The sequence below is a fragment of the Pongo pygmaeus genome, chromosome 8 (genome assembly GCF_028885625.2).
Source record: "Pongo pygmaeus isolate AG05252 chromosome 8, NHGRI_mPonPyg2-v2.0_pri, whole genome shotgun sequence".
NCBI lineage: Eukaryota > Metazoa > Chordata > Mammalia > Primates > Hominidae > Pongo > Pongo pygmaeus.
The window spans coordinates 109,284,984-109,305,653 of record NC_072381.2 but is presented as its reverse complement, the minus strand read 5'-3'; the positions used below and the strand labels follow the sequence as shown (position 1 = coordinate 109,305,653).

The 20,670-nt window shown below is 35.2% G+C and overlaps 1 protein-coding gene across 2 annotated transcripts in view; it reads right to left on the bottom strand.

The window, feature by feature from the left end:
- SLK (STE20 like kinase) overlaps positions 1-20,670 on the bottom strand; it is a 61,270-nt gene that overhangs the window by 28,108 nt on the left and 12,492 nt on the right. For both annotated transcript variants that reach the window (XM_054435934.2, XM_054435935.2), the window contains exons 2-7: positions 10,204-10,368; positions 8,400-8,448; positions 7,909-8,058; positions 2,108-2,180; positions 1,767-1,961; positions 1,129-1,210 (exon numbers count right to left, since the gene is read on the bottom strand). In XM_054435934.2, the coding sequence (XP_054291909.1) occupies positions 1,129-1,210; positions 1,767-1,961; positions 2,108-2,180; positions 7,909-8,058; positions 8,400-8,448; positions 10,204-10,368 (714 nt within the window). The remainder of the gene's footprint in view (positions 1-1,128; positions 1,211-1,766; positions 1,962-2,107; positions 2,181-7,908; positions 8,059-8,399; positions 8,449-10,203; positions 10,369-20,670) is intronic.

Sequence of the window (20,670 nt, the reverse complement as noted above, 5' to 3'; positions counted from 1 at the left end):
TTTTTTTTTTTGAGACGGAGTCTCACTCTATCACTCAGGCTAGAGTGCAGTGGCACAATTTCAGCTTTAACGCAATCTCCATCTCCCAGGTTCAAGCGATTCTCCTGCCTCAGCCTCCCGAGTAGCTAAGATTACAGGCATGTGCCACCATGCCCAGTTGATTTTTTGTATTTTTAGTAGAGACAGGGTTTCACTATATTGGCCAAGCTGGTCTGGAACTCCTGACCTCAGGTGATCCACCCGTCTCGGCCTCCCAAAGTGCTGGGATTACAGGCATGAGCCACTACACCTGGCCTCATTATTACTTCTTAAAAAGTAACCATCTCTATAAACCCTATCAAAGCCTCAAAATTATAAAAAGCTTTAGAATTCTGTTAGAAGTATCTACAAACACCTGTATTTTTGACATGGTTCTGAAATTCTTGAGAATGAGAAGCCATTTTATTCGTCTTTGTATTCTCAATATTTAACAGAGTCTGTCACAGACTAAGGGCTTCAAGTGTGGGGGTAACAAAATAATAATAGAAAGTGTGTTCCAGGGGTATACTTGCTGCACACAACAAAGCAATTTTTTCCTGCTTTATTCCCCCAGATAAATAGGTCAACCTAAAACACTATGATGGAGTTACATAATAACCTAACAGTAATTGCCTCAAGATTTGTCATTTTATTTGCCCACCTATAAAATTGACAATTTTTTATTTAATATATTACAAGTAGTCCTTCTATAAAGCAAAATTAAATTTACCCAATCACTTTAACAACATTTTTTTAAAGTCAACAATATTTACTATTTACCCTCACTGTAAGACATTTTTTAATTAATTAGTTCACGGCCCCTGTCCCCAAGGAGCTTGCTTTCTAGTAATTGGAGAGACATAATGGAAGTAACTACCAAAATGAAAAGAACATAATTAAACTGAATCAAAAAAGCACAGGAGGAATAACGTTTAAGCTAAATGCGTGATGGTAACAGCAGCATTTATTTTGTAAAACAAATGTTAACTACTGCCATTTTGACTCTCCACAGGAAAACTTAAGTGGAAAGAAAGCACACTGAACATGAAATTATATTCTTAGAGAGATGTTAAAATAATTGTATTATTTGCTGGTGTCATACTCTCTTACCTGCAGCAGCTGAGATGTAGTCCACCTGGCATCCACATTCTTTTCTAAGCATTTCTTTAGAAAGTCCTTAAAATTTGAAGACCTTTAAAATAAATTTTAACAACAACATTCTATTTTACTTTCTTGTTAATCAAATCAAACAAAACTCTTTGATAAGTTATGCTTAAGTTTCATTATGTATGTAATATTATTAATTCAACATTTAAAAAACTAGTTAATGAGACTATTAAGATTTTATAAACCTTATTCATCTGTAAATACATGTTAGACATATATGTAAGTAGGTACATAATCACTGAGACAGCCATATACTCACAAGTATGCCAAAAAGCACAAAATTTCTAATAAATTTCACAAATATAGATCAATGTATATGCCTCACTTCCTCACAGTACAGAAAATACCTTTCTCATGCAAAACTCAAATCATTCATATTTTCAGATATATGGGAAAAGTGAGCTCGAAGAGTTTTAATGGTCTTTAAGAGAAATATACCAAAAATCACTTTTCTAATTCATACAGTCTTCGAACCATGTACCCAATTTTAAATACTCTTGGAAAATTGTGAGAATATAACATCAAGTTTTGCTTCCTAGTATCATTTGTTTCTTATTAAGCTTTTTAAAGAATATTTTTACCATCTTGATGGCTGTGCTAATGTAGGTGGCTCAGATTTTGCTATTTTTAGCAGCACTCGCATTGGATTTAATTCATGATGAGGTGGTTCTATCTCAGCCATTTCTATTAAAGTGATACCCAGGGACCAAACATCAGCTTTGTAGTCATAGGGTCTGTCCTTAGATGTTTCACACATGACTACTTCAGGAGCCATCCTATGAAGACAGGTAATTAAAAGTCAACACGTTTAAGAACAGTGATTGCAAAACACATGGTATAATCAATTATGTGGACAAAATTCATGAGTAATTATAACTGCTGACATGACTAATACTATAAATTCATAAAACTGAATACATACCAATATGGTGTACCAATAAAGGAATCTCTTCTTTGAATTGTCCTCGTGTTTTTAGCTGATACTCCAAAATCCGCTTGAAATAATCACACAAAAGCATTAATGAGAACTTTTAAGCATTGTTCATTGTATTCAATGGAGAGAAAAAGCATTTTAAACCTTTAATAAGGCTAATCTTATTGTAAAAAGTAAGTTAAACAGAAAGAAAAAGATGTCTCTCCCATCTTAATCTTGACCATCTCTTTCTACCATCTCCCAAAAAAACCTGCTAAAGATCCCATTATCAATACATTTAATACCACCATATCTTCAGATGACAAATCCTTCAAAATTGAAAATAAAAAATGGTAACTCTAAAAGCAGACCAGTCTATCCACTTCAAAATAAATGCCAACTAGTGCTATGTGGCACAATTAAATTAAGAGTCATTAACATTTCTTCTATAGTGTGAAAAATAGAAATTATACTAAAGCAACCTTTATGACAGTATATGTCTTGCTAAATTCCTCATAAAATTATATTGCCAAGAAAAAATTGGGAACCTTATGTTTTCTGATTTAAATTATACAGAACAGTAACATTATAGCCTTTTCAGTTGTTAATCCCACCTTTTCAGCTTGGAGTTCACACAACATTAACAGCAACATAAAATTGCTATTGCTGCATAATTCACCTCATGCTATAAATGCACAAATTTTTAAGTTTCACATTTGATGCGACAATTCTCAAAGTTGAATAAGTACCAAAAATTCAGTATTTGATGCTCATGCCTAGCACAGAGTATATACTCAATAAATGGTAGCTACTATTAGCCATATTCACAATTCTAACCTTTGTTGTTTTTGTTGTAGAACTCTTAAAGGTCATGCAATTCTGCCTGAATTACTTTTATCTATTATATGGTTCTTGGGGATAAGAATGTTCTATATATCTGTGTTGCAGAAATGGAAGGTTCTCTGGAAGTATTTGTAAATTAAACAGAAATTACAAATATTTTAATTGTCAACTATTATTTTACAATTTGTAAACCTTCAGTATATTGATAAGGTACACATTATTTTACACAAGTATGTCCCTATATTCAAATAAAATTTCAATATATTTACAAAAAAATATGCCCCCAAAATTGATCAAAACTATAACATCCTATTTCAAAATAAGCTAGGACACTTTTAAAAATGATGGAAAACATAAAAGAGCCATGTAAGTCAGAATTAGAAAAATTCTGAAAGGCGACAGAACTCCAGAAAAAATTTAAAATAAAAAAAAAAACCACTTTAGAAACAAAGGCTAAACTAGGGAAAGCAAAAGCAAATAATACAACAAATTCATACCCATTACCACTTCACACCCAGTAGGATGAGTGTAGCATAGAAAAAAAAAAGTGTTGACAAGCATGTGGAGAAACTGGAAGCCTTGTACATTTCCGTTAGAAATGTATGGTGCAGTTGCTATGGAGAACAGTATGGTGGTCCCTCAAAAAAATTAAACACAGAACTACCATATGATTCAGCAATTCCACTTCTGGGTGCATACTCAAAAGAATTAAAAGCAAGGAGTAGGACAGACATTTGTACACCAACATTCATAGCAGTATTATTCACAATAGCCAAAAAGTGAAAGCAACCCAAGGGCCCACTGATGGATGAATGGATAAACAAAATGTGTTATATACATACAATGGCATATTATTCAATCTTAAAAGGGGAAGACGTGAAATATGCTACAACATGGATGAACCTTGAGAATGTTATGGTAAGTAAAATACGCCAGTCACAAAAGGACAAATGATGTATGATTCCACATACATATATACCTAGAGTGGTCAAAATCATACAAACTGAAAGCAGAATGGTGGTTGCCAGAAGCTGGGAGGAGTGGAAAATGGGAACTAAGTGTTTAATGGGTATAGACTTTAACTGCCGCAAGATGAAAAGAGGTATGGGGATAGGTGATGGTAATGGTTGTATAATAATGGGAATGTACTTAATACCACAGAAATGTACACTTAAAAATGATCAAAAAGGTAAATTTTATGTTCTATATATTTTCCTACAATAAAAAAGAAAGAAAGCTAAAAAAGGACTTGAGAGAAAGTTACAAACATGGACAACAGGCAAAGACCCAACAAACAAATACTAAAAGTCTCTAAAGAAGCAAGTCAATGCAAGGGAACGAACAAATGCTCAGATCTATAACTCCAGAAAACTTTCCTGTCGGGGGTGGGGAAGAAAGCACTTGAATATTGTAAGAGCATAATACTTATTAGAAGGCCGGGCACGGTGGCTCATGCCAATCCCAGCACTTTGGGAGGCTGAGGCGGGTGGATCACGAGGTCAGGAGATCAAGACCATCTTGGCTAACACAGTGAAACCCCATCTCTACTAAAAATACAAAAAATTAGCCAGGCGTGGTGGCGGGCACCTGTAGTCCCAGCTACTCGGGAGGCTGAGGCAGGAGAATGCCGTGAACCTGGGAGGCAGAGCTTGCAGTGAGCCGAGATAGCGCCACTGCAGTCTGGCCTGGGTGAAAGAGCAAGACTCCGTCTCAAAAAAAAAAAAAAAAGAAAAGAAAAAAATATTTATTAGAAAAGACTGGTCAAACTACTGGTCTTAAAAAAAAAAAAACTTCTAGCATCTAAACAAAAAGAGCACACGACTTACAATGAAGAAATTCAGATTATCAGACTTTTCAACAGCAACACCTCATGACTGAAGAAAACAGAGTAACATATTTCAGATGCTGAAGGAAAGAAATTTGTGCCAAGGATTTGTTATCCAGCAAAACTAACCTTCAACTATAAGGGTACAACTGTTATCACTATGTAAGAATTCAGAGAGCCCTTTCAGAGGAATCTACCAAAAGCTGAGCTTCAGATAACCAACATCATCAACATAAGGAGTGGTGGTGAGCATTAAATATAGAAATGAGGGTTAAAATGAATTATGAGGTATCCTAAACCTATCAATGTCCTTGAGAACCAGAACTCTCAATATAGAAGAAAGGAGATGCACATGTATTACAGAGGTTAGATTTTAAAAACCTTTATCCTGAATTTGAATAGGAAATATATATGAACTCATGAGGGGTCTAGCTCTGTCCTTTGAAAAGTCCTATAACAATGGCCAATATAGAAAACTGTAAGCATCTCTTACACCAGACTGTGGTCTTGAAATACTATATTCTACTAAAAGAAACCAGGGCTTCTTGAAGAAATGGCTAATTACACTGGGTGCAGTGGCTCACACCTGTAATTCCAGCACTTTGGGAGGCTGAGGTGGGCGGATCACTTCAGGCCAGGAGTTCCAGACCAGCCTGGTCAACATGGTGAAACCCCATCTCTACTAAAACACAAAAATTAGCTGGGCATGGTGGTTCATGCCTGTAATCCTAGCTACTCAGGAGGCTGAGGCACAAGAATCCCTTGAATCCAGGAGGTGGGGGTTGCAGTGAGCTGAGATCAGCCACTGCACTCCAACCTGGGCAACAGAGCAAGACTTTGTCTTAAAAAAAGAAAAAGAAAAGAAAGAAAAGAAAAAAGAAATGGTTAATTACAGGTCTGACACAGGAAATACACAGATGAGCCTGAAACATCTCAGAACTGTCAAGTAAGCTATCAAAGATTACTAGTCCTGTCAAGAAGACCAACAAGCGGACACGAAGAAGACCCCACTGACTAAAGATGGAACAATGTGAGCTTCAATAAGAATAAAAACTGCAATGGATTTGAAACCAACCAAATAAAATTAAATCCATGAACTAACAATATTTTTTAAAACACTGGTCATCAATTGAGGATAAGAGACAGCCAAGTCATTATCTTCATTACTAATTTTATAATGAATGAAAATAATGAAATAATTGGTGTTTATATCAAAATCATTATCGAAAATAATGAAAACAAAATAATGGAATTCGTTTTGCAACCCCAAAAGACAGAGGTGTAGGCATTAAGCCTCAATAGATGCAATATCAAAAAAGGGCACAAAGCAGACACGGTGTGCCTCCCAATGAAAGAATGCAAAACCACCTGTAAGTCTTGCCAAAGGATCAGGCTTGAGACTGATCAAGCCTTTGGATTCATCTGCCAAACTGAAGGAAATACAGAGAGGAACTTCAATCATCAGGAGTATGCAATAGCAAAATGCAGTCTGAGGGAAACACAACAGGCCAAACAGCCCAGGTTCCATGGATCAGTGTTTCATTACTAGCCCCTCTAAGGAGTCATTTTAAACATTTTTTTCACGTCACCCCTCCTCCCACAAAATTTTAATGCCACAGATACAGTGTTATATTCACGTACGGGGGCCTCTGGAAGGTCACAAACCATTGTAATGCATAAGGTTTTTTTTGGCCCTAAAGAACTAATTTTTGCCCCCATGTGGGTGATATTGCCCTCATCCCCCCATTATACATGCCATAATATAAAGAAAAGAAAGGAATGGGGGAAGGCCTATAAGTTAAGAGACTTTAAAAACCCAAGTTTTATATGGGCAAGTTTAAACCCTAACATCTAGAGATGAATATTGGGTGACTAAGCCACAAAGAAACACAAGGAAGGAAATAATATAAAAGTCAGGATAAAGTGTGGAGAAGAGAAGGGCAGTGGCTGAGATGGGCACACGGAAGAGCTTCTGGGGTGCCTGCCAAAGTTCTACTTTTTGATCTAGGTAGTGATTACAAAGCTATGTCTACAAAGTACTAAAGTTAAGCTACACAATTTCTGGTGTGGTTTTCTATATCTGTATTTATTTCACAATCAAAAGGTTAAAATTCACTTTGGGAGGCCCAAGGCAGGAGAATCACTTGCACCCAGGAATTCAAGACCAGTCTGGTCAACAGAGCAAGACCTCATCTCTACAAAAAATTTTTAAAAATTAGCCAGGCGTGGTGGTGCACGCCTGCAGTTCCAGCTACTAGGGAGGATAAGGTGGAAGGATCCCTGGAGCCCAGGGGTTCAAGGCTGCAGTAAACTATGATCACATCACTGCACTCCAGCCTAAGCAACAGAGCAAGACTCCGTTAAAAAAAAAAATTTTAAAGAGTAAAATTTAGTACACCATCTGTTTAAATGTCTTGACAAAGTAAAGTGAAATGACTATAGTCACTGGTATCAACTTGACTTCTGAATATATTTTGTCCTTTGAATAGCCTTCCAAAATATACAAATTTGGACATCTCTAGACTTTTTAAATAATTCCTATCTTGGGTAAAGAGTGCTATAACTTCCATAAAACCTACATCTAATTCTTCTTATGAAGGTAACATTTCTCCCTTCAGTATAAACAGTAAAATTAAAAATTCTAGTCCTTATGTTTAGGTATTCTCTTCAGAACTAAGATTACTTCGTTAGTTTACTCAACGTACCATATCAGTAAAATAGAATATAAAACTAAACATGGGGAAAAACTCACTAGACATGAGCTTTGGAAATAAAGAAAAAACTGAGTTAGCAGTTTTACATACTATATTATATTCTAAACATAAAACATTTACAAGTATTAAGTCTACATACAAAAATTTAAGGGTACAAACTTGAAACTGGTCTTTAAAAAGCTTGCCTTTTTGAAAATAAAAATTCATTCTTTCTTATCTTCTTTTTAAAGCATTCAAGTAGGTGCTGATATTTAGAAATTATAGAAAAATGAGTATTTATCCAAAAAAGTGTTTTTTAAAAACTAGCATGGAGTTAGTTCTCCATGTTTCACATATTTAAGTAGTAATAAAACCACATTAAGTCACATACATAAAGATGGAAATTTCAGAGTAAAAATTCTAATGTTTTATTTAAGTGAATAACTTACCCAATTTGATATCTCCATCTAAGGTAAAGAGAATGTTGCCAGCCTTTAGATCTCTGTGGATGATCTTATTATCATGTAAGTAGTTCAATGCATCTAAAGTCTGCTTGCAAACTACTTGTATTTGGGACTCAGTTAATGGTCTCTCAAGTTCTATAAGGAGAAAGTAAAAAAAAAAAAAAATCTGCTTTTTATACAGTGAAAACATATTAGCAGGCTGTATACCTTTCTGTATATATCATCACTGTCAAAGATCATACGCAGTGAATTTATTTTAAAAGAACTATATCTACAAAGATCACTTTCTTGACACACTCAACATTTTAGAATTTTACTGTAATTATCCAAGAATATAAAAATATAATTGAGTTGATTTAACTTATTGAACTTCACTCAATACTTATATATTTGAATATATTTATATATGGTTGAAATTCTTTCATCTTATCAAGTATAATTTAAGATATGAACATAAAGAACAAAAAGGTATTTACCAAGCATCACAGCATCTACTGCTCCACCTGCACAAAATTCAATGAGGATCTGCATGCAAAAAAAAAAAAACAAAAGCTTGTGTCTAAAACTACATGGAGTTTTGAGTTTCAGTATTTTTTCTTCAGCTTAGCAAAAAAGATAAGGAAATAGCTATCAAATAATCTGGTTATGGAAACTATATACTCAACGAAGATTTTGTCAAAAGAGTTACAAATCTCAAACAATATACATTTGATAAAGCCCACTGTGAAAGCGTGGGCGTTTTTGTTAATTGCCATGTTTAGTGTCCCTGCTTCTCTACAACTACCAGGTACAGAACTTTTTCATTTGGTATTGTACTGCACAGCTATTTGGTCACCAATGAAAGATTTTATTACTTATATTTTTAAGGCAACTTGTGCTTTAAGTGAATAAATATACATTTGTTTTTTTAAACTGTATTAAATAGGAATAAATCTTGAAAATATTTATACAGAGACTTCTTTTAGAAAAAAAAAAAAAACAGAAGAAATACACACAAAAGCTTCAGATCCTAGCTCAATTATTACCTGCTGATAGGTGCTTATCTTGACTTCCCTGGTAAGACATAACACCACGTACCTTTCCTTCTTAACCCTTACCACAGTTGTAATTTTATATTTATTGTGATTATTTGATTAATTAACATTTATGTCTCCCACTAAACTTCCCCTCACAGTTGTCTAAATTTTTATTGTGCAATAGTCCCAAGTAAAGGTCTTATCTGTTTACTAACTAGTCTAGGGGCTCATTTGCATTACAATCTTTGGAAACATTCTGCCACAGCCCTGAACAATAATTTCAGAAAACACATTAATAATAACCATAATTTTTAAAAATAACATATTTTTAACTAATTAGGTAGCTTCCTGCCTTTTTTCCCTCAGCATAATGCTTTTATTTTTTTTTTACAAGTGCTTGCCAATTAGAAATTGTTTTCAAATTCATTACACTATTCAGAAAATAATTTGGGAGGTAGATCATTACTCATCCTACAGATGAGTAAACAGACTCATAAAAGTTAACTGACTTATCCAAGTTCCGTAAGTGGTAGCACTAGGATAAAAAAATATAGACCTTTAGGCATCCAGTCAGGTATTCCTTATACTACTTACTCTTCTCTCTCATAAAACTTTGCTTCTTCCTTCAAGAAGAAAGACTGAAGCTGTATTTTAAAAAGTCCTCTTGATTAAACTAATGTTGGTACAGAACAAGTGACTGACAGATTATTATAATGAATATGAAAGTTTTATTTCTATATCTACTTGTACCTTAATATTTTCTGAAAATGAATAAAATTTATACATACAGCTTTAGCCATCACATCATGCACTAAAGTTGAATCTGATAATATGATAAATATTTAACATTTCTAGTATTTTATAGTTTATTACAAGATTTACATAAAGTTTAGGATAAAAAATTATAAACAATTTCTAAGAGAAACTTTTAAAACTTTTAAATGATTAAATTTAAATTATAAACAAGGACATCTAATTTCATATTTTAGGAAATTTATTATTCTTAACCAAATTTTTCCACGTGGATCCAGTGTCAAACAATCATGATGAAACTGTACAATCTGAAACATAAATCTGAACATCTGTTGAAGCTGAGAATAACTTTGTTATTACTCTCTTATCAGCAGATCAACTCTCATTCAAGTGACACAAGTAACTAAATAGAAGAGATAAGACATAAAATAGGTTTTAACAATCCATAAACATCTCTTTAGGACAATTAACTCATTTTGGCTACTCCTTTAGATCAACAGAAAATACTAACCCAAAGATTGTTCTCATAATAGAAGGCATCTAGAAGCTTGACTATATTTGGGTGATCACAAGATGCTAATATATCAATCTCTACCATGTAATCTTCAAGTTCTTCTTCAGATTTAGTGTCAATCACTTTTGCAGCAGCTAAAACACTGGTCTCTTTATTCTGGGCCTGAAAATGAAAGTATCAGAAGCGTCACATTTCAAATGCATCATTTTCTAATTTTTTATTATTTTAACAGATTTTAAGTTTTAATTCATATTTAATTCATATTTATGTTTAGGCTGTCTTTTAAAAATAATGTGGCAAGAGAATGAGAAGACAAGCCACAGACTGAGAAAATATTTGCAAGACACATATTTGATAAAGGAAAGTTTTAGGTTCACAGCAAAATTGCGTGGAAAGTACAGAAAGTTCTCTCGTGCTCCATGCATAACCATCGCCCCACATCAACACTGCACACCAGAGTGATACATCTGTTACTATGATGAACCTACATTAACACATCATTATCATCCCAAGTCCAAAGTTTACATTACAGTTTGCTCTTGCATCTACGGTTTCAACAAATGTATAATGACATGTAGCCCTCGTTATAATATCATACAGAATAGTTTCACTGCCCTAAAAATCCTCTGTGCTCTGCCTACTCATCCCCTCCTTCCTCCAACCCCTGGCAACCACCGATCTTTTTACTGCATCCATAGTTTTGCTTTTGCTTTTTCTGGAATGTCATATACTTGGAATCAGAGTGTGTATAGACCTTTCTGTTTAGCTTCTTTCACTTAGTAAATATGTATTTACAGTTCCTTAATGTTTTCATGGCTTAATAACTCATTTCTTTTTAGCACTGAGTAATATTCTATTGTCTGGATATACCACAGTTTATCCATTCACTTACTTAAGGATATGTTGGTTGTTTCCAAGTTTTGGCAATTATGAATAAAGCTTCTATAAACATGTATGTGCAGGTTTCTGTGTAGACATGTTTTTCAACTCATTTGGGTAACAAACAAGGAGTACAACTGCTGGATCATATGGTAACAGTATGTTTAGTTTTTTAAGAAACTGCCAAACTGTCGGCCGGGCGCGGTGGCTCACGCCTGTAATCCCAGCACTTTGGGAGGCGAGGCAGGCGATCACGAGGTCAGGAGATCGAGACCATCCTGGCTAACATGGTGAAACCCTGTCTCTACTAAAAATACAAAAAATTAGCCAGGCATGGTGGCGGGCACCTGTAGTCCCAGCTACTCGGGAGGCTGAGGCAGGAAAATGGCGTGAACCCGGGAGGTGGAGCTTGCAGTGAGCCAAGATTGCGCCACTGCACTCCAGTCTGGGTGACAGAGCGAGACTCTGTCTCAAAAAAAAAAAAAAAAAAAGAAAAAGAAAACTGCCAAGCTGTCTTCCAAAACGGCTGATAAAGAGTCTGCATACACACCAGCAATGAATGAGTTCCTGTTGTTCCACATCCTCACCAGCATTTGGGGTTCCCAGCAAGCATGGGTTTCACCAGTCTAACAGCTACATAGTAGTACTTGTATCTTTTCAATTTACAATTCCCTGATGACATATGATGTTGAGCATCTTTTCATATACTTATTTTTCAAATCTTTGGTGAGATGTCCGTTCAAATCTTTTGCCCATTTTTTAACTGGGCTGTTCATTTTCTAATTGTTAAGTTTTGGGAGTTATTTGCATATTCTGGATAACTTTCCTTTATCAAATATGTGTCTTGCAAATATTTTCTCAGTCTGTGGCTTGTCTTCTCATTCTCTTGACATACTATTTTTAAAAGACAGCCTAAACATAAATATGAATTAATGCATGCTATGGCTATGCACTGTGCTAAGGGCTTCATATACACAGGGGACAGCATTTCAAATCACAGCCTCTGGTAGGTCAGATCGCTAGGATTTAAATTCTGGTTTTGCCACTTATTAGCTGTGTTGTTTGGGGCAATTTACTAAATCCCTCTTTTAGTTTCCTCATCAGTAAAAATTATCTACACCTCACAAGTTCGTGAGAATTAAGATAACATATATCTGCCAAGTAAAAAAAAAAAAAACCACACATATAAACATTTAATATACTATCTGGCATATATAGAAGGATTCAAAAATGTTAGCTGTAATTACTATTTAATCTTCACAACAACCCCATGATATATTATTATCTCTACTTTAAAGGAGGATATAAATGAGCTTTGAGGGGTTAAAAGGCTTCCCCAGGTCATGCAGCTAGTAAGAAGCAGAAACAGAATTTAAATCCAGGTCTGTTTCCAAAGCCCTTTCTGCTGGAGGTTGAAACCCATTTATGCCGGAGGTTGCAAATTTTTGTGTGTGAAATTAACCCATTTATGCTAGAGGTTGCAAATTTTTTTGTGAAAAATCAGACCTTGGCAATTACCTTCGGCAGTAGGATATAAATAACCCCCACAAGCTTAGCGTTCCATTAGTGGAACACTAGGCATAATCATTACCCGTGAAGGGTGGCAGAATACACCACTTCAAACATGCCACTCTGACATAAGGATCACTTTGAGTTTGAAAGGCACTTGAAAAATAGCAGATGCAAGAAGGGCGTTCTAATCTTCCACCTTTTCTTCCTGAAACTAGGAGATGCAAATGTTCCTGTAAAAGACGTCTTCTCTATCCCAGGGGAAAAGAAACATTCTTTGATAGGGAGTCATAGTCAAGAGAATTGTGTACAAACAGACCTTGTTAAATTAAACATCTTCCTTTAGCCTCCCCATATAACATACCTACTTTTCCACAATCGCCTCTCTTCTTTCAACCTAACACAAAAGCATGTAGGTTTTGCCATTTCTCTATGACTTCATTTTCTTTTGAGGGCTCCCATGTCACATAAAACTTATATTAAATGTCTATGCTTTTCTCCTCTACTCTGTCTTGTGTCAATTTAATTCTCAGGCCCAGCAGGGATGCTAAGAGGGTGGAGGCAAAGTTTTGCCTCCTCTATACCCTTTCCAGTCTCCCCATATTTCTATCATTTGGTCATTTTTCCTTGTTCTTAGTACTTTAACTTTCTTGTTTTCTTTCTTTGGTTAACTTCTCACCATCATTTATTATAAATGAAAGGTTTCCAAATATGTAGTAGATACTAGGATCATTTTTAACATTAGGAATCAGATCCTAAAATGCTAACTAGGTTGTCTGTATAAGACATTTCACTATGATGTATGTTAACATCACTTCAGCAAAACTGTACTTATTACATTAAAAACAGATTATTACATTAACAAAAACACTTATTACATTAAAGTTAATAAATGTTTCAATAAATAAATGTCTAAATCTCACTTTTAAGAATTTATCAGAAGGAGATAATTTCATAAAATAAAACTCATGCATATACAAAAATACTCATCAAAGCACCATTTGCAATAGCGAAAAAGTGAATCAGCCTAAATGTCCCTTAACAGGAACCTGCTTAAATCATGCAGTACAGTTCTACAATGAAAAATTACGCAGCCACTAAAATTAATTGACTGATGTCCTGGAGATTTTAAAGATGTATCTTTTATACTTGTGAATGGGCTGGCATGAAGGAAGAAAAATAACTCACACTAGATAACCTCTAAAATTCCTCACAGTAACAAATTCTGTCATATACTGATTATACCAACAATGATATCATTTGGTTTAATATAAATAATAAAAGTTACATTAAAAGAACAGTGCCTCAAATTATTGCTTGAAAATAACATGATTACTCATCAGGATCTAGTTCTAAAAAACTCTAAAGAAACAAAACTGAAATAAATATTTACAAGTGTGTGACACTAATCTCTACACTAATATAACTGGGACATAAAGTATTTTTAAAAAAGAGCTTATCTACCTAATATCTAAAGGCATAAAAACTCTTCACATAGGCCAGGCGTGGTGGCTCATGCCTGTAATCCCAGCACTTTGGGAGGCCAAGGCAGGCGGATCACAAGGTCAGGAGTTCAAGACCAGCCTGGCCAACATGGTAAAACCCCATTCCTACTAAAAATACAAAATTAACCAGCTATGGTGGCGGATGCCTGTAATCCCAACTACTCGGGAGGCTGAGGCAGGAGAATTGCTTGAACCCGAGAGATGGAGGTTGCAGTAAGCCAAGATCGTGCCATTGCACTCCAGCCTGGGCAACAGACCAAGACTCTGTCTCAGGGGAAAAAAAAAAAAAAACAACAACAAAACTCTTCACATAAAGGCTTAATGAAATAACTAAACCTGGGGTTCCCCAACCACGGGGCCACAAACTAGTACCAGTCCATGGCCTGTTAGGAACCAGGCCGCATAGCAGGAGACCAGCAGCAGGCAAGTAAGCAAAGCTTCATCTGTATTCAGAGCCACTCCCCATTGCTCACAATACCACCTGAGCTCTGTCTCCTGTCAGATTAGCAGCAGCATTAGCTTCTCAGAGGAGCATGAACTCTATTGTGAACTGTGAACCCTACTGTGAACTGCGTATGCGAGGGATCTAGGTTGTGCGCTCCTTATGAGAATCTAACGCCTGATGATCTGTCACTGTCTCCCATCAGCCCAAGATGGGAACATTTAGTTGCAGGAAAACAAGCTCAGAGCTCCCACTAATTCTATATTATGGTGAGTTGTGTAATTATTTCATTATACATTACAATGTAGTAATAATACAAACAAAGTGTACAATAAACGTAACACACTTGAATCATCCCCAAAACATCCCCGCATCCAGTCTATGGAAAAGTTGTCTTCCATGAAACCAGTCCCTGGTGCCAAAGAGGATGGGCACCACTGAACTAAACAAATGTTAAAAACGAGAATGGAATAACAAATCCCAATCTTAATTTAAAAATATAACTTCTGTTGATAAAAAGATTTCAAATATCAGTCATGATCACCTAAAATCACTGTTTTTATTTTCATGAATCATCAATAGAGCTTGGCCACATTACATAAACAAATGAGGGACACTGGGAAACATAAGTTGTCTGAATGTTCCATACTGGTTTCATATTCTAAAAAAATTACACCCTCATATTACTCTTGTTTGAACAGAAGGTATTCCCTGGGTGGTGAGTACAGGAATAATTTTTAAATCTTCATTTATTTTCTTTCTATATTTTTACATTTTCTAACATTACATAGTATTTCATAGTGAAGAATATATTTTAATAAAATTTTTAGCTGGAAACTGAAAGACGAGCACAGAAAACAGAGATGATTTCAGTCCCACAGAGGTGTTAGTCAATCAAAGGCAAAAAACAAACAAACAAACAAAAACCATGTAAGATAAATACAAAAGGAATCTAAAAAACAAGGAATAAAAAAAAATAATCACTGGGACTGATTCTATCAATCTGGATGATTTCATCTCAAGGCTGAGGTATTCTTCCCCCACCAAAAGAAGAAGAGCCTAATTGTCCAGTGTGTAAGAACATTTAACCATAAAATGTAAAAACTAAACAACTCAAATTGTTCACGAACAACTCAAAATGTTCATGAACATCCACTACAAGGCACTGGTCCAAGCTGCGGAAAACACAAAGACAAACAACACTCCAGTGAAATGTGCTCTCGAAAAGAAACACAATACAGCCGTCCCTTCTATCCCCAGGGAATACATCCCAAGACCCCCCAGCGGATGCCGGAAATCTTGGATAGTACTAAACCCTATATATACTACGTTTTTTCCTTGCATACATACCTATGATAAAGTTTAATTTATAAATTAGGCACGGTAAGAGATTAACAACAATAATAAAATTGAACAATTGTAACAATAGACTATCATAAAAATTATGTGAATGTTGTCTCTCAATACATTTACTGTACTGTACTCACCTATTTTCAGACTGCAGGTAAATAAAACCATGGAAAGTGAAACCTTGGATAAGGGGGAACTACTGCACAAAAATCTATTAAAAATCTTGGTCAAATCTTCACCAAAAGAGTTGATCTGCTGAAATCCATTCATTCTTCCAACAAATACTTACTGAGTGCCTTCTATATGTTAGGTTACTGTTCTAGATGCTGACAATGTGCAAATATGCAAAATCTCTCTGTGCTGGGGTACTTACAATTTTGGGGAGTGGACAGTCAACCAATAAATCAGTATATTAGCAATTAGTACTGTGGGAAAAAGTAAACTAATAAGAAAGATGAGGAGGCTGGGCGTGGTGGTTCATGCCTGGAATCCCAGCACTTTGGAAGGACAAGGTGGGTGGGCCCAAGAGTTCGAGACCAGCATGGACAAATGGCGAAATACTGTCTCTACCAAAAAATACAAAAATTAGCAGGGTGTGGTGGTGCACGCCTGTAATCCCAGCTACTCAGGAGGCTCAGGCACAAGAATCATTTGAACCCAGGAGGGAGAGGTTGCAGTGAGCCAAGATTGCACCATTGTGCTCCAGCATGGTTGACAGACTGAGACTCCGTCTCAAAAAAAATAAAATAAAATAAGAAGAGGAAATGGGGTATGAGAGCACACAGGCCAGAGTTTACAACTTAAATAGGGTAGTTAAGTTAGGTCTAACTGAGGTGATATTTGAGCATATTAATATCAGTAAAATTCAATTATTATTTTAATGTTTTTACCTATATAAATTGGAAATATTAGTATTTTGCAAAGAAATCAGTAAGAAAAATCTCAAATTATTTCAAGTATGTTATCCTATATAGTAATATCCATCGTGCTATTAGAAGATGCACTGTTCTCTGCACTTTCCATTTAGTAACTTACTTAATCCTTGTATCAGTTAGGGTCCAGACAAGAGGAAAATCACAATGATTATTTTAATAGAGAAAATTTAATAAAAACAATGACTAACTCTGTTGCTAACTGAAAAAATAATACAAAGGATCAGGGAGGTAACAACTACAGGCAAAAGCTTCCACCCCTAGAACTATGGGAACAAAGGGAAAAGACTGGAATTATTAAAATTCAGAAGCCTGGAGGAAGGGTTCCACAGAGCTGAAACTCAGACGGACCTCTGAGGACAGAGTGCTGCTCAGCTGGTGCTGTTGTCTCTGAAGAGGGGTCCTGTGAGACTGGGACCCAAACTTTTGAGGAACAGGGTACCAGCCAACTGGTGCTGGTGTTATGAAGGGTTATGATGAGGTTAGTTCTGTGAGTGTTAGAAAAACTACAAACTGTATTCAACAGCTGCTACAGAAAGAAACTGCTGATGCTGGAGCAAAAAAAAAAAAAAAAAAAAAACCTCTACAAGGGTGATGGTCAAAGTAACAAGAAAGCAGACAGGAAGTTCACAGGAAACAAGACAAAGGTGTAAGTCATTTCTTCCTTCTTCTCCTTGCAGCCTCCCTCTAGTGCCCTATACTTTTGAAACAGAAATGAGCTGCTAGCAAGGCAGAAATGTGATCTGCAGTCTTTGAACCAGCATCACAAAGCATAGAAGGGCGTATTTGGAACTGAGATTAAGAACTGGCATAATCCTTCAAAACCTATGAGCAACACAGATGGGAGAGCTAAGGTACAGAGCAGAGTAAACGTCTGGGTAATAAATATCCAAAGTTCCAAAAAGCTATTAAGTGAAGAGAGGGGAAACCGCACTGAAGGAAGCATATACTTTTAGACTGTTAATACTGTTATCTGTTTTAAATTACATGCAAATTATGGTGATCTTTTCAGTCCTGCTAAGATTTTGGTAGGAACAAGTATCAATATTAAAAAAGAATAAAATTACTCATCATCATTTTGCAAACACATAGTTAATTCTCATTATTTGTGGTAGTTATGTTTTATAAAATCACTGCAAGCACTGAATTAGCGACTACTGAAACATTGTTCATAGGGAAAACCATGCACATACACACACCCTCACATAGATTATTATATTCTTAAATCCTGAAAACAATTCATCCAGGGAGATTCTCCTTTCTTTATTTTACAAAAGAGAAATGAGGTGTATAAGTGTTAAGTGACTTGCGGAAGGCCATCCCAAAAACAGATGTCAGACTTGGGATTCAAACCCTTTCCAACTGGCCCCCCAGTCAGACCTTCTTGCACTTCACTACACTGCCCTCTGCTGTCTCCATCCTCTGGTCATCTCTTCATGAGAGGTGAAATCAAGGCAGTGTCACCTTGTTCAAGTTTAGCTGGGAATGTGCTTGTCAGAGGAGTCAAATTTTTTTGCAGCTTTGCGCATACACACAAATAACCAAGTAAGTGCTGCAAGTATAGATTTTAGGACTACAAGTAAACTTTAACAAGTAGGCAAATTCACAAATACAAAATCTGCAAATAATGAGGATCAACTGTACATATTCTTTCCGTAATTTCTGTAAAATATTACAGAAATTCAAAGGATTATGTCATTTCCTGAAATCTGCAAAAGAGAAAGAACTATACTTTATATTCTCCTTATATTTTCTTCACATTCCCAAACTCTATTTTATTTATATTGTTCTGGTTATGTATTCAAAATTTAGTCACTGGTCAGTCAAAATATATCAACAAAATGGTGTCAGTAATAAGTTAAATTTGGCTAAGTCTGCAGTTTCCAAAATGTTTTACCAATTCTCAGATCACACAGTTTTCCTGCTCATTTCAAGGACTTACTGACTCTGAGCAGCATGAATATGTAGAAACAAACACAACTGTGTAATAAAGAAGCTGAGAAATGTGCATAGATTGCATAGTTGGAAAAGATGAAAAACAGAACACAAAAAGACAATTTCAAAAATATATTTTAAAATAAGACAAAAAATGTACCACGTCTGGAAATTAATTCAAAAAAAATAAAGACTTTTAAATAGTAAGGAAAACAATCCCATTTACGATAGCATCAAAGAGAACAAAACACTTGGGAATTAACTTAACCAAGGAGATGAAAGACTTGTACAATGAAAACTAAAAAATCAATGCTGAAAGAAATTAAAGACATAAATAAAAACACATCCCATGTTCATATATTGGAGGCTTAATATTGTTAAAATGTCAATACTACCCAAAGCAATCTACAGATTCAATGCAATCCCTATCAAAATCTCAATGACATTTTTTGCAGTAATAGAAAACCCTATCCTAAAATTCACATGGAATCTCAATGGATCCTGAATAGCCAAAATAATCTTGAAAAAGAACAAAGCTTGAAGACTCACACTTCCTGATTTCAAACTTACTACGAAGCTACAGTAATCAAAACAGTGCAGTCCTGAAATATAAACCAATGGAATAGAGACCAGAAAAAAAAAACTGGCATATATATGGTCTAATGATTTTTGGCAAGGGTTCCAAGACCAGTCAATGAGAAAAGGGCAGTCTTCTCAAAAAATGGTACTGGGAAATCTGAATATCCACATGTGAAACAGTGAAGTTGGACCCTTACCTAACACCATAAACAAAAATTAACTCAAAATAGACCAAAGAAAAACCTAAATGTAAGACCTAAAACTATAAAACTCTCAGAAGACAGCATGAGGCAAAAGCTTTATGATACTGGATTTGACAATGAATTCTGAAATATGACACCAAAGCACAGGCAACAAAAGAAAACACAGAACTGGACTTGATGAAAATTGTAAAATGTTACACATTTTAAAAGACAATATTACAGTAAAATGGCAACCTATAGAGTGACAGAAAATATTTACAAATCATGTATCTGATGAGGATTAATATCCAGAATATACAGAGAACTCCTAAAACTCAACAACAACAACAACAAAAAACCACAACTAGCCAAATTCAAAAACAGGCAAAGGAGCTGAACAGGTATTTCTCCAAGGAAGATATACAAATAGCCAATAAGCACATGAAAAGATGCTCAACGTCACTAATATTAGAGAAATATAAGTCAAAACTATAGTAAGTACCACCTTACACCCACTAGGATGACTATTACTTTAAAAAAGAATGAAAAGAACAAGTATAGGTAAAGATGTGGCAAAATCAGAACTCTTGTTTTGTGCACAAATCGATAGAAATGTAAAATTGGTATAGCTACAGAAAACAATATGGCAGTTCCCCCAAAAAATTAAAAATAGATTCCTACAAGATGCAGGAATTCCACTCCTGGGTATATACCCTAAAAAACTGAAAGCAGGGTCTCAAAGTTGTACACCCATGTTCGTAGCTAAATACACAACAGCTAAAACATGGAAGCAATCCAAGTGACATCAATAGATGAGTGGATAAGCAAAATGTGTATATACATACCACAAATATTATTCAGCCTTAAAAAGGAAGGAAATTCTAACATATGCTATGACATGGATGAACTTTAAGGTTTATTATGTTAAATGAACGAAGTCACAAAATGATAAATACTGTATGATTCCATTTAATGAGGTACTTAGGGTAGTCAAAATCATAGTATCAAAAAGTAGAAGAACAGTTGCCTAGGGCAGGGGGAAGGAAGAAATAGGAAGTTACTGTTTAACAGGGTAGAGTTTCATTTTAAAAGATGATAAGAGGCATGAGGATGGACAGTGGTGACGGTTGCACATTACGAATGTATTTAAT